General features: G+C 39.0%; 1 protein-coding gene across 3 annotated transcripts in view; it reads left to right on the top strand.

Moving 5' to 3' along the window:
* The window catches only part of acsl6 (acyl-CoA synthetase long chain family member 6), a 165,127-nt gene that overhangs the window by 120,414 nt on the left and 21,023 nt on the right, over window positions 1-23,690 (top strand). For all 3 annotated transcript variants that reach the window (XM_051933467.1, XM_028812807.2, XM_028812809.2), the window contains 5 exons: window positions 1,272-1,344; window positions 17,921-18,009; window positions 18,583-18,699; window positions 21,440-21,583; window positions 22,717-22,818. In XM_051933467.1, coding sequence (XP_051789427.1) covers window positions 1,272-1,344; window positions 17,921-18,009; window positions 18,583-18,699; window positions 21,440-21,583; window positions 22,717-22,818 — 525 coding nt within the window. The remainder of the gene's footprint in view (window positions 1-1,271; window positions 1,345-17,920; window positions 18,010-18,582; window positions 18,700-21,439; window positions 21,584-22,716; window positions 22,819-23,690) is intronic.

The following is a 23,690-nucleotide window of genomic DNA, read 5'->3' on the forward strand; positions in this document are numbered from 1 at the left end:
TAGGCTTCTTGAAGTTTAAAGAATATAATTAGGAATTGTAATGGGACAGCCAACCCCACAGAAACCACACATTACTCCAAAAGGGGATGTTCATGAGCTTTTGCAAGTATATTATAGTTAACCCAACTAAACATACACAGTTTATGGAGTTTAAAAACGTCCGACAATAATATGGCTTCAATAGCAGTAACAACACAAAAATAATAGTTTTGCATATCTTACATGCCATTTCAAGGATCTGATTATTCAACCAGCCATCTGGTTTATTAATGTGGAATTAATATCTTTTCATGAAACCACAGTGAACCAGGAAATACAAAGAATTAGTGTTAATGTTTCCAACCCAGCCAGGAGTTACCTCTTCAATTTTACACAAAAAGAACAAATAAGCTAACTCATAAGAGCAACTTTGATAGAGAGGTGGTGTAGATAATGAATGGGACACTAGCATTTCTGCCAGCCATGACAAAATGGTCAAAATTTTAAAAACATGAATATCAGACAGTTGTGGCGAGCACCCTCTTCTACGCGGTGGTGTGCTGGGGAGGCAGCATTAAGAGGAAAGACGCCTCACGCCTGGACAAACTGGTGAGGAAGGCAGGCTCTATTGTTGGCATGGAGCTGGGCAGTTTAACATCTGTGGCAGAGCAACAGGCGCTCAGCAGGCTCCTATCAATTATGGAAAATCATCTGCATCCACTAAACAGTGTCATCTCTTGACAGAAAAGCAGCTTCAGCGACAGACTGCTGTCACTGTCCTGCTCCACTGACAGATTGAGGAGATCGTTCCTCCCCCAAACTATGCGACTCTTCAATTCCACCCGGGGGTGTAAACGTTAACATTTAACATTATACATAGTTATTGTCTGTTTTTCACCTGCATTATTATCATTCTTTAATTTAATATTATTTATTGTATCATTATGCTGCTGCTGGAGAATGTGAATTTCCCATTGGGATTAATAAAGTATCTATCTATCTATCTATCTATCTATCTATCTATCTATCTATCTATCTATCTATCTATCTATCTATCTATCTATCTATCTATCTATCTATCTATCTATCTATCTATCTATCTATCTATCTATCTATCTATCTATCTTTCAAGCTTTAACTCATTGTCTAACTATACCAGGGCAATGTTAATTTCTGGGTACTTCTACTAATCAGTTATAAATCTATTATTATTAATATAAATACATTTTGGTTTGCATTTGAAAATGTCATGTTTTAAACAAAAAACAGACACAGACTTTCTTTCTTTTCAGATATATGAGGGCTATGGGCAGACAGAGTGTACCGCTGGAAGCACCTTCACCACACCTGGTGACTGGACCGCAAGTAAGAATTCCTTTCACTTTAAGATAAAGCCAAGTTTGACTTCTGGGAACAGAATGTGTCCTGCACAGCTCTTTAACAGCTTCAGTGATCTGAGTTTCGTTTTTGGTTCTTGCTCTGTCTTTGTGTAGTTTGCACATTCTCCCTGTGTCCATGTGAGTTTTCTCCCAAAGGCATCTTTATTCCATTAACTCTGTAAGTGTTACTGGGCTTGTCAGTTTTATTCTGAGATGCACTGAAAATCCATTAAGGGAAAAAATTTTAAAGAATTTGACTCCCACATTGCAAACGCCCAATTCAAATATAATGTAGATGACAGAGAGAGCTTTCAAGTTGTCTCCATATCCAAAAAGAACTAAAGGAGGACAGATCCTATGAAGACATTTTATTAAAGGAATGTTACTTACAATGGAAGACTCAAAGAGATAAAATAATAAACAATATATACCCCTTAGGATCTACTTTTATAATTATAAGCCTTAAGTACCATGTGGAGTGACTGATTTAGTTACCCATCTTATCAACGCAGCTCCAAGTTCTCACCTTCTTCAATGCTGCTAGATAAGCCCATATCAACAATCCTCCAAGCTCAGCCATACTGGCAGGATGATACTCCCCAAATTACATCCAAAATGATCCTGTGAACCACTTCTGGAGTTCTAGACAAATCAAAAATGCTGAAGTGAGCCTGCACTTCAGGGCTAAGAGCACCATAGACATGACATGAGTTATCCCCAGTAGCCCAGACACATTTTGATGGAGCTCCATGAAGACCTCCATTAGCATGGGGGGCTGCTACCATTTTAAATGGAGCTCCCCATTGTCCAACAATATTTATTTTAAGCCTCCATATGTACTCATATTCCCACAGTAGCACCCCTTGCTGGCAGAGTTGCTACTTTTTATCTTTTCAAAATTAATTTTTAGGTCTTAACTATAAACTGTGTTTATAAATTTTATAGAATTATCATAATGAAATACTGTTGACCTATTCAAGACTGGTCATTTATTGTGTTCAGTGCTGTTTGAATAGGATGTGCAACCCCCATAACCCCAAATTACTTTAAGTAGTGTTGAGAATGTTATGTTATATAAATACTTTATACAATTATATAGTTTTTTGTTTTTTTTGCCCTCTGGCAAACAAGCATAGTTTAGTGATCCACGTGACTTATTGTAAAGAGGCAATCTTGTTATTAGATGATTCAGACGTCTGTTAAGACAGTCCCTGCAAGCATACATGATGTGGTTGTTGACAACATCTACAGAGGTGTGAGGAACACTTGTACACTGGATGATTTGGAGGATCACTGCTTCTAGTAAATAACTATGACTCGGAAATTTGTAACATCTATTTTACAGAAGCGTAGGAGAAGAATCCTAAGATTTGGCGAATCATCTTATTACTACAGCCACTGCTATTTACTCTATAAATGATGTGCTTATTTCATGTGGAGTCTTTCCCAAAGAAGTACTGTATGGCCAAAATGTTGTGGACACTTGACTATCACACCTATACAAGTTTTTTGGACATCCAATTCCAAAACCATGGGCATTCATATGGAATTAGAACCCCCTTTGCAGCTACAAAAGTCTCCACTCTTCAGGCAAGGCTTTCCACAAGATTCTGGTGTGTGTTTGTGAAAATGTGTGCTCATTCAACCAAATTAACATTAGTGACTTCAGAAACTGATGATGGATGAGAAGATCTGGGTCACAATCGGCATTCCAATTCAGCAAAAACGTTTCTATAGGACTGAGGTTAGGGCTCTGTGCAGGCCACTGGAGTTCCTCCATGTCTTTATGGACCAGACTTTGTGCACAGGGGCACAGACATGCTGGAACAGAACAGGGCCTTCCCCAAACTGTCTGCCACAAAGCTGTAAGTGCACAATTGTCTAAAATGTCTTTGTATTCTGTAGCATTAACAGTACCCTTTACTGGAATGAAGGGACCTAGTGCAAACGCTGAAAAACAGCCCAGACCATTATCCCTCCTCCGGCACACTTAATAGTAGACACTGTGAAGTCCAGAAGGTGGTGTTTTCCTGGTATCTATCAGACTCAGACTCTTCCATCATATTGCCAGCTAGTGAAGTGTGATTCATCAGCCCAGAGGACACATTTTCACTGCGCCAGTGTCTAGTGGCGGCGTGCTTTACACCACTCCAGCTGATTCTTGCATTGTGCATAGTGATTTGTGTGCAGCTGCTTAGCCATAGAACCCCATTTTATGAAGCTCTCAGCGCACAGTTCTTGCGCAGATGTTACTTCCAGTATCAGTGTGGAACTCAATTGGAGAGATGATTTTTCACACACTATGTGCTCCTGCACTTGGCGACCTCACTGAGTTTGCGTGGTCTACTACTTTGTGGCTAAGCTGTTGCTGCTCCAGACACTTTCATTTCACAATAACAGCATTTACTGTTGACTGAAGCATACCGACTTGTGGCAAAGGTGGCATCCTATGACAGAGCCACATTTAAAGTCACTGAGCTCGTCAGTTCCACCCGTTCTAGTGCTAATGTCTGTCAATGGAGATTGCTTGGCTATGTGTTTGATTTTATGCACCAGTTAACAATGGGTGCAGCTGAAACACCTGAACTCAGTAATTTGGAGGGGTGTCCACATACTTTTGTCCACAGTTCATCAGTTCATGTATTTAAAGTATGAAATACTCAACTCTTCTAGTCTATAATGACAATTATACACATTTTTTTATATTGTCACTTTGTTCAGAATGTAAAGTAGATGTAATAAGGAGTACAGAGTATAATGGCTGCTGGTCTCAGTTGGGCTGTTTTGGTGCTCCCTAAGCGTTCATGTGTGACGATGTAATTCACAAAGCCAAAACATTTACTTAAAATCAAAGTCTAAAACACAAATCTAGAATTTTCAGGATGAGAAAATCAAAAGAATAAAATTAGGTAAGAGCCTTTGAACTCTTTTTAAAATTTTTCAATACTAGGAAGCAGGCTGTATTGGGGAATGATGACTCACTAAGTTATGTGGTCAGCAAAGGGGAAGAGCAGCCATAAACAAAATGCGGTGGCCTTGTAAAACTTCACAATATTGCCATGAGGTGTTCAAGAAAGCACAAAACAGCAATGCAGGTAATAACTGAAAATGGTGTTGCACAAAAATTCTAAATAAAAACAACAACTAAATGGTTAGAGAATCAAGACAGTCTATAATCCAGGTAACATGAGTTCATTTACTTATGTCAACTGTCAATTCCCCCGAACAAAACTAGTTGCATGGTGCTTAACACACTTAGGGAATGAAATAATATGATTGTCACAGTGATGTCTGCTTTGTCAAAGTTGGAGTTCAGCAATAGATGACAGTGTCTTCTACTCTAATGTGATCCTGGTGGGCAAATTGCAGCGGACAAGCCAAGACTCTAAACACTAGACTATTTATTTGTCATATCAAAACCATTGGCTGATAGTCATTTTATACTTCCAACTACCCTTTCTTGACAATTGGAACCAGGCAGTGGAACCCTTTCCAGGCTTAAGCTCAGGTTGAAGAACTGCTCAGACTGTAATTCTTCATCAAGCCCTACAGCTTTGCCCAGGCAGAGTCTCTTTGCTAATCGCCCAAAGTGGCAAAGTGAAAGTCAGATTGGTGCTGGTGGATCCTTGAAGCAGTAGAAGTGGTGTGATGTCATATGGTGGAGAAAAATTTAATATACAGAACTGTAGAATAACTGTGTCATCATAGAATGTCTGAAGGTATGGACAGGTGATTTCTGTCAAACCTGTCAACAAAAAAGAAAATAAACAGATTAAATAGAGAAGCTCACAGTGGCAATTTATAGCACACATGGTGTATGTCATACCAGAACTGGCAAACATAAATAACCTAAATGAAGACAAGCGCTTATAAATTAGGCACTAGAATGAAAATGAAACAGTAGAGTGCAATGCCAGTTTACATTCTCCATAGTAGTAGAGAATATTACTAATGTGCCAAGTTCAAATACCATGGCTTCGGCACATTACCTGCATTGTGAGAGAGCATCACTTACGGCACTACTGCAACAGTATATGGTGTGATTCCCAGAGGGTGATCCATTTCACAGGATCCTCATTGTTGAGGACCTGAGTGGCTGGACCAGGCCAAGGGGATGCCCACATAACACCCGGATGCATGCAGATGGATGGTCATTTCAGTGAGTGGGACAGGACTGCGTGTCTGCCTGGGGTGTTGCCAACCAAAGTCCTGAGCTGCTTCATTGTGTGGTGGGTGCAGCAATGTGCTGTACCAGTGCATGCTCCCCAACCTGACCTGACATCATATGCTTGGTGTCCCAAAGAACACAAATCCTAATAAATTCCTAAAAATACCTAATAAAAGGTGGTATACCACCAAACCCTGATTAGATATAAGGGCAACACAGAATCTTTATAAGAATAAACAGTTTATTTTCACAAAAAGGCTCTGAAACAAAAGCAAGCCCCATAGAGCACAAAAGGTAAATTGGAGTTGCCTAAAACAAAACACAATCTGGGTTAACAAGGTCCCAATACAAGAGTCTAGAAACAAAGTCAAAAACACAAAGCACAAAGTCAAAAAGCCAGAAATTCACAAAAGCAAAGAAACATAAACAAGTAAACGTACCTCAGTAAACTCAGTAAACCACGAAGTGTGAAAGACCCTCCTAAGTGGAGGACAGTTTCTGGCAGTGATTGGCTGGTGACCCCGCCTCTTCAAAGACCACCTACAAAACACATGGGACATGATATAGGCATCAAAAACAAAAAATATGCACATAATCAACATAAGCAACTTTAACACAAATGTATTGAACAAAAAAAGACATGAAATTAGACTTTGAACTCCAGCCAGGGGAGGAACCCAAGCTGAAACTTGATGCTGAGATGTTATTAATCAAGAGGTGGAAGATAAAAACACTAGTATACGAAATGACTGCTTACTCTTGCAGTGCATGTCTCTTTAATAACCACAGAGTAAAATTATCACATAAACAAGATGTACTCAGAGCACAACCAAACGTATTGGCAAACGAGTCTTTGTCTGCAGCCACTGTATCGATGACACTCTGCGTGCTGAGCACCTTGCTGTTTACCGATACCACATCCTGCCTTCAGATAGCAGTAGGTAGTCGTGTGTTACTCATTGCGCATAAACACAGCTTTTCAGATGACCCAAGTGTACTGTATGAGTGAAGGCATGAAAACACCATGACTCATATTTCTTGACCTTTTTGTATTTATTTACATTTTTAAGTTAATTGTTGTTTTTTCTGCATGTACCTGGAGGAATTCTTTCATTGTTAGTATTAGTTTCATTATTACAGCTGGCATGGCTCATAGAGAGGGACCTTCTACTGCTGAGAAGGAGGCAATTCATGGAACTTTGTTAATATTATCTTCTTGCCAAGGCTCACATGTTTCGTTTCCATAGCAGACCACCCTATCATAGGAAGCCTTATTGACAGATAAGGCTTGGAGACCAATGAAAACTAAAGCTAAGGCCACTCAAAAGCAAAAGGAGGGCCTGGTATCCTAAGGACAGACTCGGAGAATCAGTGAGCAAAGTTGGAGAACACCAGTAGTCTGAAAGCTAGCCTTGTTTTTTGGCTTATCAGATCATCATTCTCTAAGCAAGAACATGGTTTATGGGTCAATCTTAAGGTAAATCTTAAGGAAAGTAAGATCACCATTGTCTCCAGTTCTCTCACCTCTGTGTCTGGAAATGGGAGATGTCCCTCCGTTTGTAATTATTTTCTTAGTAGACGCTTCTATCCCAAGTGACTTACAAAAAAGAGGTCAACATCATTGAGTAAACATCAGTGTAGGGAACTTTTTAGGAACAAGTGTTACAGAACAAGGTTACAAAATTGACCATGACAAGTGAAGAACTCTAAACCAAATGGAGTAACACAAGTTGAGTTGCTCTTTCTTAGGTACTAAGAACCTGGTATCAAACCCAGTATCCATTCAAAAGATATTCACAGAATAAGAGAGTCTTCAGGCGCTTTTTAAACGCAGTGATGAAGTCAGCAATTCAGATGGAGGTGGGCACCAAATTCCACCAACTAGGAACTAAACATGAAAAGTCACTTTAGAGGAGATATCACTAGATGCCATTCACTAACAGACCAGAATTGGCAAGAAGGCACACGAGACCTCATGAGTGCCTCCATTTATATACAGTAGGTGCGTACCCACTGACTAATCTCTGTAAGAAAGCATCAAGGAATTGACTATGATGTGTGTTGCAACAGGGAACCAGTGGAGTGACCAGAAAAGAGAAGCAACATACACCTCAGCCAGGCCAAGAATAAATAATAATTAAAAAAAACTTAACCTAAAGTAAGAAAAAAAAGAGTGCCTTGCTTACTTTTAATAGTTTCAGCACAGGTCATAAAGTGCTGTGGCCTTGCTTATATTTAAACGTGGATTCTGACAGAGCAACTGACTGTCAAACAATGACATTTGTATAGGAAAATGGAACTGTTGATTCAAACCCATGAATTTGTGAAGATAATTTTTTAAAGTTACTTCACGCTTTTATATTTTTCCCTGTGGAATCCACATTGGGCATCAGTACAGGTTAAAGCTGAATCCCTTCCCAATCAGCTACTTGCTAATTCATCAATGAATATTTATCACAGTTTTAATGATTTCTTCATTATGAGAGGAATTCTTACTCGCAGAAATAGCTCAGATAAGGACGGGGAAGATTTCTTAAGAGTCTCATTCATCTTAATGCCTTAGTCAGATTGTAACCGAAAACCCTCTTTTTAACATAAACCATCAGCACCCTCTACTGCCAGTTTCTGGTACTAAGCAATGGCAGGCTGGCACAGTTCAGTATCCATACAAGCAGTTTCTCCAAGTGTGTAGCTGTCTTCTTCATAAACTGCAGCCAGTAATGTGTGAGATCCAAGTCCTGGTCCAATCTGTGGTTTTGTAAACATTTTTTGGTTAATAATTTTAAAGGCGAATGGGGAACAAACAAATGACAAAAGTCACAAACAAGAAAAAAAAGGAAAGTCCCCAAAATGCCAGAGCCCCTCCACCACTACACTTCACTCAGAGATGGCTGAGAAAAGAAACAGAGAAACAAAGGTGGTGCTGTGCTAAAAAGACCATTCCACACACCCCAATTCAATCAAAATGAACAGATCTTAAAAGGAGGAATAACTTCTTCAAAAGATGATATTGTTGTTGAAGACAACAGATTAAAGCAAGTAGCTAAAAAAATCTAATAGAATCTGTATATTGTAGGAAGAACATGGAGACATGGATGCAAGCGTTGGGTCACCTCCGTAGTGCACCTGCCTGTTTATAACTTTGAGAGAAAAAAAAGGGTTCACGTAAAAGCAAACAAAATTAATTGAGATGCTGAGTTATTTAGCCATTTCCTTCTCTTTTCTAGCTCTGGCCATTCAAGTGATGGCCACTATCGCCATATAGCTGTCACAGCACAGTGACCTAGGTGTCCTCTGGACTGTGGGGAAAAATCAGAGGACGTTAGCAGCAGCGCCCTCTCTTTCCCTGGGGTGGAATCGCACACCTTGACAGACACTTGAGGGTGTGTGTGATGATAATTATGTATAACTGATTTTCTGTCTGCCTGTCTTGTCTGTTTTAGAGAATCATGAAACGCCCGACAATCCCTATTTCCACTGAACTTTGCAATTATTTCTGGTGTAGTGTAACTCTGAATACAGGCTAATAAAATTTTAGATTTTCTATGTATAACTTTCTGGAAAAAAGTGAAACTGAGAGAGCCTTACTTAAAGTTGCCATTTTCACTGGTTCTTTGTACCTTTTAACCTTGATATCTCCAGAACACATGATATCAACGTGATTTTACTTCATAAGGATTAGAAATGATTGTGTAACAAAATGGTGCTTTTGTTGATCCCAGTAATTATTGAGAATTTTAAAATATTTAAGCGTGCTCAACGGGTGTGTGTACATGCGCATCAATAAGCCATTTTTTTCACAGAAGCCTAGTTTCTAAAATGCCATGTAAACCCTTATACTAAATAAAGAAATGGGGATATTGGCCTCAGAGGAACCTTACTAACAGAGGTAGATTTCTCCACAAATAAGATTAGGTGGTGATGTAAACCCTTAACTGAGTTACTGTAACCCCAGGATTTTATAGTCTGTGCGTGTCCATTACACCCCGTCACCCTGCACAAATACAGTATTTACTTCACACTCTCTTTCAGTGGCCACATAATAAATTTCCAGAGGCAAATTCCCTCTCCTGGCTGAAGTAATTGGTCTCAATATTTCAGAAACTGATAAATTTATGTCGATGAACTTGTAGCAGTGCTACTTGAATTGAAACTGCAACTCCCAGCAGTCCCTGCAAAGGCTCTGATTGGTCTTTTGCTGAAGGTGCAGGGGCTGTTGGGGTCAAAGGAGGTCAGCGTGGCTTTTAAAAAGGGGCCAGTGACCAAAAGAAAAAAAAAAAAGGGTTTTGTAATTTGTGTTTCAAGTTCCTGTCTGTCTGCCTTCTGTTGGGTTACCTGTACTTATTCGTTTTGTCCTGGATCGTTTTGTGGTTGGTGTCTGGATTGTCTGCCGTCTGCCTGTGTACATGAGGACTGTAAGTGGATTCACTGCCATCCTGAGAAGAAAGGAGTGCTCCTGAACCCGTCCACCCATCTTCACCATTTCAGGAACTACTAGTAGGGCTATCTTTACATTCCCATTCAACATGCGGATCTCTGAACTACCTATTTTCATCATTACATTTCATCCGTTGCTGTTTTCATGGACTTTACTGTGTGTATTTGGTTTGTGCTTTGTGTATTTAATGTATAGTCGCTGTAAGGGGAACAGGGGTGGTATCGTTGTTTTTATTCATTGCATTTGTGTTCATTACATTCTTTATTTGCTATTTTATTTCAGTTGGTTTTTTGTCTCTGTTTGTGAGTGCGTGAAAGTCAGGCCAAGGCTGGGTGCGTCCCTGGAATCTCCACCATAAAAATAAATAAATCACCGTTTTCTCAACGGTGTGAATCTTAGCGGCACCGGACCGCTACAAACTGAACATACAGTGCTAAACTCAGCAACACGATCTCAAGAGCAGTAAGGTAACATGTTCAAAGTGATGTGCATTATGTAGTCTGATTACTTTGTAAAGTAACATAACACAATACATATCTTATTGAATTAAAATTACCTGCATTATTATTATTGCAGCAGTACTGGCTGTAAGGTAAGAAGCCCACGCACGAGTCCTTTGCAGGGCTCAGTCGCACAGCCAAGCAGAAAAGACCATGCCGAGTGTAATCTGTTAACAGGAAACCTATGAATAAAGCAATAAATTGACTTAACACATTTATAAAACACAATAAAATGACCACAGGTGTCACACTTTTTTTCAAATTCATGTTGGCCGATGATGATGTTTAACTGTTTTTTTTTTTTTTGCACAGTTTAAACAACAGAGCGTTTTGACAAAAGAGAACTCCAGGATATTACTTGTGCATGTAAATGTGGATATTTAAGGTGCCATCTGTTGGAATGACAAATGCAATGCATTTTATTACTACATGCATTACAGAATACATTCCAATAGATGGTGAACGGCAAAAGTTAACACTGAGGTCTACATTGATTGCTTACATTTCAACCCATCTTAGATGACTAGCACAACTAGTTAATAGATAAAAAGGAGCAAAGTGAAAAATTCAGAATTAGAAAGGACTGTGAACTGCATGGAATAGTAACGTCCAAATGAACAAAAGAGAGAAGGAAATGGAGGACCACAAAGAGGGCAGATTCAGAATATATGAAATAGGAATCCGGGGAGCATAAATTACATATTGAATTGGGACAAAACCCTTTATACACTGTTTTGTGAGAGTTATGCAAATTGTATGAACAATTTTTGTTATTAGAAAAATGCTTGACTGCATTTGAGTTTGAATCCCCGCTCAAGAGTAAGGAAGGTGCCAAATCTGAATCCCATTTTAATAAGACAGAAAGAGGTTTCTTGCCTGCATCACAAAGACCAGCGTACAACAAAGAAACATGTTTAGACTGACAACTGAATTAAAAAAAATAAAAAGAATGACATGAAATCGGGTATGATAAAGAGATGCCACATATTCTGAGTGCAGACCTGAGCTGTAAGTAAAAGAACAAAGTAGAGAATGACACTAAAAATGAGGAACAAAGGTCACCTACCATTTTAGATGGGAAAACCTCCATAATGGTTGTCTTGTCCTGCACGGTGTATTAATTATGTCTCCTGCAAATACTCATTTAAAGCCAGTAAACATGCCGCCATTGTATTGTGTAGTGAATATGAGTAAAATCATTTGCCTGGATTTTGCTACTCCTCTTTCAATTAGTGGGCAGCATGGTGTCTCAGGATGTGGTGCTGCCACTACGTGAATCCAGCACACTAGATTAGGATCTCACGTCTGGTCATTGGCAGTGTAGTATTTGCACATTCCCCCATAACTGTTTTTTCTCCAGGTATCCTGGAACCTCCTATGTCCCTAAAACATGATGTTTAGGTTAAATGTCAGCTACAAATTGCCCCAGTCTGAGATTGGGTGTGTCAGTCAGTGGGCCTTGTGATGTCCAGGAACATTTCTGCTTTGTGCCCACTGCTATCACAAATGGATCTGATCTCCCCTATGATCATGAATAAGCAAGTTCAAAAAGTTGTGTTTGATTGCGTCATTTCCATTAGTTGGTAATAACAGCAAAAGCAGTCGGCCAAATCATGATCATCCCAAAAGCCACAATATTAGTTAATTTCATATTTGTGGTTTTAGTTTCACAATTGTGGTTTTTATTAACACTTGGTTCATCTTTTCCTGCACACTTTGCTGTTTTGACAGTGTTTTTGCTGACATATGCCATGCACTAAATGATGATTTTACTAGAACCTCTCTTTAAATATAAAACATGTCTGTTTCATTTTCTTTGTCCATTTCACAATATGTCTGCCTCGGGAACTGAAACCTATGCAAGCATAGGCACACAAGTTTGGGAATTCTCTTTTTAGCTCATGGCGTAAAAGGGGCTGCTTCTGAGGGCCTTTATAATCCAGATGTCTCGGGTTTGTGACTGACCAGCAGTAATTACTATGGATCAAATGATCAGATTGGGACAGATTGTGGTGTGATTCCATGATAATACGCAGTGCGTTATGGAGCATGCACACTTGAACATTGACAGTTTGGAGTCGTCACAGAGCCTAACCAGTATCTTCACTCGGTAGCTGTAATTTAGCAATGTGGGAGTGTAAAGGTATACTTAATTAAAACTTCTATAAGCCCCCATATTGGAATAAGTGGATCAGAAACTGAACAAAGATAACTGTCAAGCACAAGTGCAAATGTCTGTGAATGAGTTCCTCTCTTGTTCAACAGATTAATATTTGCCCAAATATATATGCTGTATTCACTCACCAGCCACTTTATTAGGTACACTTTACTAGTACCGGGCTGGACTCCCCTTTTGCCTTCAGAAATGTTGTAATTCTTCATGGCATAGATTCAACAAGGTGCTGGAAACATTCCTCAGGGACTTTGGTCCATATTGACAGGATAGCTTCAGGCAGTTGCTGCAGATTTGTCAACTGCACATCTATGATGCGAATCTCCCAGTACACCACATCCCAAAGGTGCTCTATTGGATTGAGATCTGGTGACTGTGGAGGCCATTTGAGTACAGTGAACTCATTGTCATGTTCAGGAAACCAGTTTGAGATGATTTCAGCTTTGTGACAAAGGGTGTTATCCTGCTTGGAAGTAGCCATTAGAAAATGGGTACACTTCATTCATAAAGGGATGGACATGGTCAGCAAAAATACTCGGGTAGGCTGTGGCATTTAAAAAATGTTCAAATGGTGCTAAGGGGCCCAAAGTGCACCAAGAAAATATCCCCCATACCATTATATCACCACCAGCAGCCTGAACCGTTGATACAAGGCAGGATGGATCCATGCTTTCATGTTTTTGATGCCAAATTCTGACCCTACCATCCAAATGTTGCAGCAGAGATTGAAACTCATCAGACAAGGCAACATTTGCCTAATCTTCTATTGTCCAATTTTGGTGAGCCCATGGGAACTGTAATTTCAGTTGCCTCTTCTTCTCTGACAGGAGTGGCAACCTGGTGTGGTCTCCTGCCTCTGTAGCCCATCTGCTTCAAGGTTTGACGTGTTGGGTATTTAGAGATGCTCTTCTGCATACCTCTGTTGTAACGAGTTGTTATTTGTTTGCCCTTCTATCAGCTCAAACCAGTCTGGCCATTCTCCTCTGATCTCTGGCATCAACAAGACATTTTTGCTCAGAGAACTGCTGCTCACTGGATATTTTCCCTTTTTCAGACCACTATCTGTAAACCCTAGAGATGGTTGTGCGTGAAAATACCAGTAGATCAGCAGTTTCCTAAATACTCAGACCAGCCTGTCTGGCACCAACAACCATGCCACGTTCAAAGTTACTTAAATCACCTTTCTTGCCCTGTCTGATGCTCGGTTTGAACTTCAGCAGGTTGTCTTGGCAGTGTCTACATGCCTAAATGCTTTGAATTGCTGCCATGTGATTGGCTGATTAAATGTTTGCGTTAACAAGGAGTTGAACAGGTGTACCTAATAAAGTGGCCACTGATTATTTATATATATATATATATATATATATATATATATATATATATATATATATATATATATATATATATATATATATATATTTGCTTGTTAGATAAAAATTCAAAAAGTAAAAGATTAAACAAAATCTTAACAAGAATGTGACATGAAATTATTTGAAGCAAAACAGCACAGTTGTGATAGCAGATAGAATCCATCCAATTTCATATATATTTTGTAAAATGGGAACATTAAGTCACACTTTTATTAAAACATTCAAAAATATTTAAAATATAGACAAAGAAAAATAACATTTAATTAGCCATGGTTTCATTTGAAGGCATTGTGAAGCAGCCATCACAATGTTGCGCTGGTGTAGAGGAACACTCCACTCACTGCCAACCTGTGTGTCCAAGCTGATGTCAAATTACGTGACTTATAGTTGCTGGGTTTTTGTCACACTTGCCAACAGCAATTGCTGATATCTTTGATGGACTATATCAGTTTACACGCTGGGCACATTAAGAGGCAGCGTGTTGACCTTCCACCACAGTCATGCTCCGCTCTTTTTGTGACAGGCAATAGAGTGCTGACAGACATAGCCAGTGCTGTACAAATGTGTGACGAGTTCTGCCGCAGTCTCCACCCTTTTCTTTCTTCTTTCAAATCTGTGAAGGTACTTAAAACATGAGACATCAAACAGACAAGCTTCTCTTTTGTTTCTGGGATCAAAAACTCCCAAGTTCCTGTTTGTCACCACATTCTATGCATTGTACTTCCAGATGAGTATTCATTGGTTGTCAGATCTCATGCACACACAGCCTACCCCAACAACTAAAGATAAAATCAAACCTGTTTGTTTTTGTCAGAGCGACTTGTGGTCTAGTTGGAGTGAGTTGCTGAGTATACAACTTGATTCATGGGAACATTTTGCCAACTGTCTGTGACTCGTTAAGATTATGTACATGAAGACTACAAATGAAAATTACTGACCTTAAATTGTACTTTGTTATTAACCGCCAGAGTGTAAATATATGGATTCATAGGCCACTTGAGCACACTAAAGCACAACGACATAACTGTGATTGCTGCTCATATTTAAAACATCATTATCTATAAGCATAATAATGGAGCTCAATATTTTTTTGTCTTTGCAAAGCTTAATACGATACTTAACACATTTATTCAGTTTAAGCAGTGATAAACTCCTCGGTTCAACCTCCCATATGATGCAGGAATGAAGAGAACACTTAAGTGCTGTTTTATGAGACCCAAATCCCAGGATTTTGTTCCAGGGCACTCCCTCCTAACTTATTTCGAGCTAAGAAACTGCATAGTAGCATCGCTGAAGAAATGGATGGTGTCATGTTCACAGTGTGTCTCAAGTTCTTGGAATGAAGATTTAGCTAAATTCATACTTTGTTATCAGAATGGACAAGGTAGTAAAGACTTCGAAACTGAAACATCATGTATGTCCCAAAAATTATGGGTGCGAGGAAAATGTATAAAAAAAGTGTTGTCATTTGTACATGGTACGACCAAATTGTATGCACACATCCTTAAATTGAAGTCTGCAATGTGCACTTTAGTCATGTCTGAATTTTTTGATTTGTAAATTTAAACTGTCAAGTGGATAAAAAAAGGAAAATGTGCCTTTACCCAAAATATTATGAAGTGCACTATGTATGTTCACATACAAGACAGGATGCCAACAGACAAATATATAACATGGAGAGGCTAGCTGTTTACTTGCCATTTAGAGTTCTAATTTATCTTGGCACAGATAAACAGTTTTACGATATCCAGTCTTTAAAAGTGATGTCCGATATTGTGTGAAGTTGTTGTTTTGTTGCTGCTGCTGGTTCAAGTAAAGGATTCTTCTTGTGTTGAAGTGCACTCTTTCTATTTGCTTCATGATCCTTTATTTGTGACATGCAGTGCTTCAGTTAAGCCCCTTTCTGTGTCATCTGTAAGTCTTTCTGGCACAAGTGTTTAGTTACTGGAGTTCCCTTCTTGAAGTGATAGATGCTTCTCAGCCCATTGCCTATGGCTTGGGTTGGCAGAGAGATGATCAATTTCTGATCCATAAAGAGAAAGAGGTTGTCAGTTCTCTGCTCCACAAACAAAGCACGGCTCCTTGACTTTCAGTTTCAGAGGTTTTCAGTCATTTTGGAGAGTTCCCCCTCCCTGAGAGAATCCCCAGTGGAGTTTTATGAGAGTGTGCAGAGAATATCCCAAAGAATAATGTTAACTAGTTTTAAGAGAATGTATAATTTCTCCTAATTGGATTAAAGTCACTTTAACTTACAAAATCAGTGTGACCTCATAGGCGAGTTTTTCTGTCTGTAACTCCCTTGCACCACCCTTCCGTTATCGGTATGCAAGGCCCTGAGCTCTTTTATAATGGTGTCGCCACCTCTATTGTGTGAAGGTACACTATCGTCCACCTTCAGGCCTTGTAATCAATAATCAAATCAGTTACTCAAATATATAAACAGAACCTCTCTTTACTAAATTGAAACGTGAACAGTTTTTTGAAATTGATAAGTTATAATATATACACTATACATAAAACACAAGCAATAACTTATTTATAACCATATATATATATATATAATAGGTCCGAAACTATTGGTGAGCTCACCCGGACCTATTTCCACTGTCAATGAATATTACTCACTCCGTTGGGGGCCCCAAACGTAGCTCGGGTGCGTAATGGCCAAACAAACAAAAAAAACAGAAACTGGCCCCTTCACTTGAAAGTTTACTCAAACCACTTTAAAACAAATAAACAAAAAAAAACCCTCTTTACTTACTGATCACCATTTCTGCCTTGTGTCCTGCCTGCCGTCTTTTCCTTTACCAACCAACTCTTCTTTCTTTCGTTTCCTCTTGGCTGTTTGTTACATTTAGTCCCTCTTTCTTTCTCTCTGTCTTGTATCGGCGTTTTGCCTCCACAGCACTTCTCTTTTCTCTTTCGTTCTGTCAGTCTTGCTTCGGCGTGCTGCCTCAACTCCGACTTTCTCTCTTGTTCCTTCTGTCTTGTTTCAGCGTGCTGCATCAACAGTCACTCCTTCTCGTTCTTTCTCCGTCTTGTTTCGGCATGCTGCCTAAAACTCTCCCTCTTCCGGTTTCGCCGTTTTGCCTGAAACTCTCTTTCTTCTGGTTTCGGCGTTTTGCCTGAAACTCTCTTTTCTTCTCTTTCTTTCTCACCACTCCCGTCTTCTCCTTTTCGTACCTCGACTCTATGAACTATCTTACATCTCTTGTTTAACTATCTTACAACGGCGTCTCTCTCCTCCCGACCAATCCAAGGACACCTACATATATACTCAACTTCAATAAACTTTATTTACACAAACTCGCAGTTATATATATTTCTTTTGAATCCTGACCCAGGTTACATGTCCATCAGAGGTGTCATCAAAGTCATTCCTTGAATTATAGCTCTTTGTTTTTGTTTGAGTCCATTTTGTGCCTTCGGGCTCAAGAGGTCTCTAGAGGGCCTCTGGAGAGAAGTCATTGCAACTCTGATTTACAACTCAGATGAAGTCCATGCAGATCCTTGTACAAATTGGAGTTTAGTTAATTAGTTTGGAATATAAGTAGGAACGCCAATCTGAATGCCTGCATTCCTGTTAAACCTGCTTTCTAAACAGGCCAGGCAGAATGTGGGAATGTGGGAAGAAGTGGGTTTGGAAAATGAATGTGAATGATATTAGTTAGTACACACTAGCTATCAAAAGTTAACCTTTTTAAAACACAAGATCTAATCACAACACCTGCGTCTTTAGATGAAAATGAATGACTATTTTCAAATACAAAAGGCTTTATGGTTCAATGTGATCTGCAGTGTAAAAATGAAAATAAAGGTCATTGCTTATATTCTTTAAATCAGAAAACATCACATTGTGATCTCATGTAAACAATTTGGAAATTAATGCTTTGCTGCTTTTGTCTGACCGTAGGTCATGTTGGAGCTCCACTGCCATGCAATTACATCAAGTTGGTGGATGTGGAAGACATGAATTACTTTGCTTCCAAAGGAGAGGGTGAGGTAAGAATCAAAGAGTATCTTCTGAGTGGAGAAAAGGCTGTCAATGGATGGTGTAGAGCTGCAGAGGCTCATGGGAGGCTTAAATAAAAATGACTTTGAGTCAGGCCAGGTGAGAGTCAAATTCACTTTGCCAGTGTGAGTCATTTATGAGAGTAAAGATACTCTTAAATACCTGCTGGAACAGTCAGGCCTTGTCTGTGGAGTGGTCATAGTGGGGCTAAGTGGATGGTTGACCTAGAAAAACAGAATTCCAAAACTAGATGTTTATTTTTCTTTCCTGTATAATTTGGGTGCTTCAGGCATCTAACTAGTGTTACAAAATCAATAAATATACTGTAGATATGATAGGTAAATATTAAATTGTTGATGCTTAAAGTTGAAAAGATTGAGATTAAGGAGCATTGATACTTTGACCATTTTGTTATCAATTAGCCAAAATACCACCGAGACGCAAAGTTTATCAATGTATAAAATTATACATTTTATGTGCCTTGCATTAGCTATTGCATCCTGGGTAAGCAATATGAGTACTCTAAAGCCTCAGATTTTGTTTTTCTCCTTTCCAACTTTTAGATTTGCATCAAAGGGCCAAATGTATTCAAGGGCTACCTCAAAGACGCAGCGAGAACAGCAGAAGCGTTAGATGAAGATGGATGGCTACATACTGGAGATGTGGGAAGGTGGTTGTCCGTAAGTGATTAAGTATTATGTGTAGTCCTTTTTGAAAAAGATACCACTACATGAATACTAACCAACGACTTCCCTAGACTCTTGGGATTGCTTTATTTTTGCCTTGAATGTACAAGGAAATCCAAATCTTCACAAAGGTATTAAGTACTTTTATCCAGGAGATATTTTCAACATTTTTTTAAAATATTTTTGTTAAGCCGCCATGCTGTTCTGTTTTTGCAGTGGGGTCAAGTGTGTGAGGATTTCATTGCTATAGTGCATTGCATGAATGCCAGAGCAAGAGTCCTGGAAGTTGCACTGCACCACCATGACAGTTTATAAGTCGGCAACAAGTGTTTACTCTTGCATCTAAGTCTGTGAATTTTTAGTGTTGTTTACTTATTTTGTGTGGTTCTGGCTTCAAACTTTAGCATTTCCTTTTTGACTTTGATTTCCCTTCTCCATTCCAGTTTAGACATTAGGTTATTTTGAACTAGTGGTACTAAATTTTCTTTGGTATGCGTTTCTCTCTCGATATTATTAAAAGGCACAGACTCGCGGTTCCAGTTTATGTCTGTTTATTTCACAGTAGTCACAGCCAGAACAGTCACACAGGCGTCCCTATTCTATGCTTCTTCCGGTGCTATACTCAAAACCCTCTGTGTGGGAACATTATCTTAAGGCTTAACAATCCTATTGTTACATCCCTTTTCCTTTTTTTTTTTTCTCTGACTATAATAACATGGGTAACGTACAGTTGAACATTTCCACATTACGACATATATTGCAAACCCAGAACATCATATACATCTGTACAGTCCTTCAACCACTATATACTCAATTTCACTGGCTTACTGAGTATAGTCTCTTAAGTAAAATGGTCTAATCACTCAACGGCCTGTTCTAGTAAAGATAGTGTCATTTGGTCCTGTGTTTCCTTGAGGCACTCCTTGAGCAGTCTCTGTGGTTACAGGTTTGATTCCTGCTGTCCTTGAGGTTGTGTCTGGTGATATGTGTGTTTTCGTGCTGTGTGCTCTAGTGACATCTAGTGGCAGCTCCTTGTCTCTCCTGAGGTGTCCTCTGTTTCTCCTCAGAACGCCACCCGCATCCAGCTCCACACAGCACACAGCACTTGAGTTACATAAACGATACTCCTGGGTGTTCAGAGCGCACACACCTTAACTTTTATAAACACTGTCACTTGAGTGACGGTGCTCTAGGCCAGGGGTAGGCAACATCGGTCCTGGTGAGCCACAGTGGCTACAGGTTTTCATTCCAACCCAATTGCTTAATTAGAAACCAATCATTGCCAATCTCAGACCTTATTTAATTTTATGGCTTGTTAGTCTGTGCAATGTAAGGCTCTTTTATCGTAGATTTTTTTCCTTTCCAAGGATATCATCCAAATGATATGAAGCCTAAAACAGATCATTTTCAGTCTGTCACATTTTTCTATTAAGTGTTTTATTAAATCAAACCATGCATGATGAACACACACAGATGTAATTGGAAAAAAGCTAGCTGGAGAACTGCTGGCTGCTTTGTCTTTTACATCTTATTGCTAATAAGGAGCAATTAAAACACTGAATGCAGCAGTTTAAGATTGAAATAAGCAATTAAGGTTGGAGAACCTTAACAAGCGAGACCACTAAAATGAAGCATTAAAATGTCACTTAAGCAATATGTGCTTCATCAGCAATAATTGAGTTCTCGTTAAGGAACTGGGTTGGAACAAAAACCTGCACATACTGCGGCTCACCAGGACCGACGTTGCCTACCCCTGCTCTAGGCAGTTGCCTATGGCACCTAATGGATTGACCCACTTTGGTTGGGATTTCCAACTGAACTAGTAGCTCTTTAGTTTGTCAACTTAAAATATTTTTTTTCTTCTCTGCCTTCTTTTATTCTGTGGCAGAACAATAAATAGTAAATCACATACTCAGAGACTCTGATGGAACTTATGAGGAAGTGCATTCAGTTCAGAATCAGCACTTTATAGAGCACTAACCCACCACATGGCACCCATGCATACATGGCCACAGTCACTTACACTGGACCAAACTGAGTTTTCTGAACCCAGAGTACTCAGAGAAAAACCCACATGGACGCATGTGCAAGTTTTACACAAACAGTGACCAGGCCAGAATTAAAACTCAGTCTCCAGGAGATGTGAGGTAACTGTGCTCACTTCACCAGTCGTTCTATTGAAAATTAAATGGAGGGTAAAGAGTAGACCATTATGAAATACTCATAGGTGGTGGAAGATGGATAAACCAGGATGCTGAGGAAACAGAGTGTTGTGTGTTCTTATTGAATGACTAGCATCAGGGCTTCAGTTTTACATTTTGTCTAGAAAGAAATTGAGCTCAGTAGCATTGCATTCTCTAACATAGTACTGGATGATATTATTCAGTATGAGGGAAGACAGAAAGGTGACCATGTGACAACAATAATGTAGGCATCTCTTGCTCAAGTACTGACCACAACCTGCCTGCTTAGCTTTTGAGATGTGGCAAAATCAGTCAGTCAATATTTATTTTATATAATGCATTTTACTTAGTGCATCAGTACAAAGTGTTTTGTAAGACATACTAGAATTCAGTTGAAAAATAACACAAAATTTACAACTTCAGTTAGTGACGAACAAAGAAAGATAATATCCAGAAGGAAGTTATAAGATTTATGAAGGAATGTCATGACTGTATCTAATTTAACATTTATGCTTTAATAATAATGTGTCCTTTCTTCCTTTTACCATCAGAATGGGACTTTAAAAATAATTGATCGGAAGAAGCACATCTTTAAACTTGCTCAAGGAGAATATATTTCCCCAGAGAAGATCGAAAACATCTATATTCGAAGTGAGCCAGTGGCCCAGCTCTATGTCCATGGGGACAGTTTGCAGGTATGTCTCTGTCAGAATGTTGTTCATAAGTTAAAATATTTCTAGTAACAAAAGCATCACATAAGGTATAAATGCATGAAAGTCACAAATAATTCTTATTGAATTTGAAGTGCAGTTTTTTATGATCCTGTGTTATATACACCATTTTTACAGATATTATAGAAATCTTAGTTTATAGCAGGGCTACTCAGTTTCATCTTGGTGGGCCACAATGGTTGAAGGTTTTCACTTTAAACCAGTTTCTTAATTAGAACCCATTTTTTTATTACTAAAGTGATATTTTTTCGTTTAGTTTTAGTTAAATTCCCTGTTACTATTCAGAAAGCTGCATTAAAGTTTTAACAGTTGCCTGTTCTCTTAACCAGCCATCGGTCAATGATGAGGCGCAAGCAACAAAGGGACCACCAGCTCTCCAGCTAACACGATACCGTTTAAACCTGTGTACATGCATCATGAAGTGTCTGTGTTAATACAATGTTTTAAAGTAAATTGGAGAGAAGGAAAAGACCAAAAGGTACAAATCTGTTCTGCACCACAAAAAAATCTATAACGTGTTAAAGATTTGTCTTGGAAGAATGAAAGCACTAACAAGCTATATGATTAAATATCAAGTTTCATTATCTGCTAGGGCTAACTTCTAATTACGAAAAACTGGTTGGAACAAAAACCTGCAGCCCTCTAGGACTGTGACTGAGGACCCCTGCTTTATAGTCTCTTTATGGCCTATCTGGATTGTCAAGTATAAGCACTGCTACTACTGGGCTAGCCCATTCTGATTTTTTTTAACAGATTCAATCATTTTCTAACTCAAAGTCAAGCCAGTTCAGATTTGACTTTTAATCTGTTCTTCCTGTTTGTAAACCTTAGATAAGAACATTAAATAGAAGTGGCATTCAAGATTAAGTAGCATGTTAAAGATGATGGCTCAAATCGTCTTGATAGAATGTGAAGGGAATAAATAACATGTGCCTTTTTTCAGAGTTAAGATGACAAAAGAAAAAAATCTTACTGTATGTACATATAAAGTAAAAATTGCAGTTGTGCTGTTTCTATAACTTTTTGTTTGCAATGCATTTTTTTAATAAAGGTACTGTTTTTATGTGATGACCTGGAGTTTTCCATTTTCTTTGCAGTCCTGTTTAGTTGGCATTGTGGTACCTGATCCTGAGATGATGCCATCATGGGCCAGCAAAAGGGGTTTTGAAGGGCATTATGGAGACCTTTGCAAAGACAAGGTATCTCTTGGATTCCTATTTTCTTGTACATACAGTGGTGTGAAAAACTATTTGCCCCCTTCCTGATTTCTTATTCTTTTGCATGTTTGTCACACAAAATGTTTCTGATCATCAAACACATTTAACCATTAGTCAAATATAACACAAGTAAACACAAAATGCAGTTTTTAAATGATGGTTTTTATTATTTAGGGAGAAAAAAAATCCAAACCTACATGGCCCTGTGTGAAAAAGTAATTGCCCCCTTGTTAAAAAATAACCTAACTGTGGTGTATCACACTTGAGTTCAATTTCCGTAGCCACCCCCAGGTCTGATTACTGCCACACCTGTTTCAATCAAGAAATCACTTAAATAGGAGCTGCCTGACACAGAGAAGTAGACCAAAAGCACCTCAAAAGCTAGACATCATGCCAAGATCCAAAGAAATTCAGGAACAAATGAGAACAGAAGTAATTGAGATCTATCAGTCTGGTAAAGGTTATAAAGCCATTTCTAAAGCTTTGGGACTCCAGCGAACCACAGTGAGAGCCATTATCCACAAATGGCAAAAACATGGAACAGTGGTGAACCTTCCCAGGAGTGGCCGGCCAACCAAAATTACCCCAAGAGCGCAGAGACGACTCATCCGAGAGGTCACAAAAGACCCCAGGACAACGTCTAAAGAACTGCAGGCCTCACTTGCTTCAATTAAGGTCAGTGTTCACGACTCCACCATAAGAAAGAGACTGGGCAAAAACGGCCTGCATGGCAGATGTCCAAGACGCAAACCACTGTTAAGCAAAAAGAACATTAGGGCTCGTCTCAATTTTGCTAAGAAACATCTCAATGATTGCCAAGACTTTTGGGAAAATACCTTGTGGACTGATGAGAC

Source organism: Erpetoichthys calabaricus, chromosome 11, assembly GCF_900747795.2.
Source record: "Erpetoichthys calabaricus chromosome 11, fErpCal1.3, whole genome shotgun sequence".
NCBI classification, from domain to species: Eukaryota; Metazoa; Chordata; class Cladistia; order Polypteriformes; family Polypteridae; genus Erpetoichthys; species Erpetoichthys calabaricus.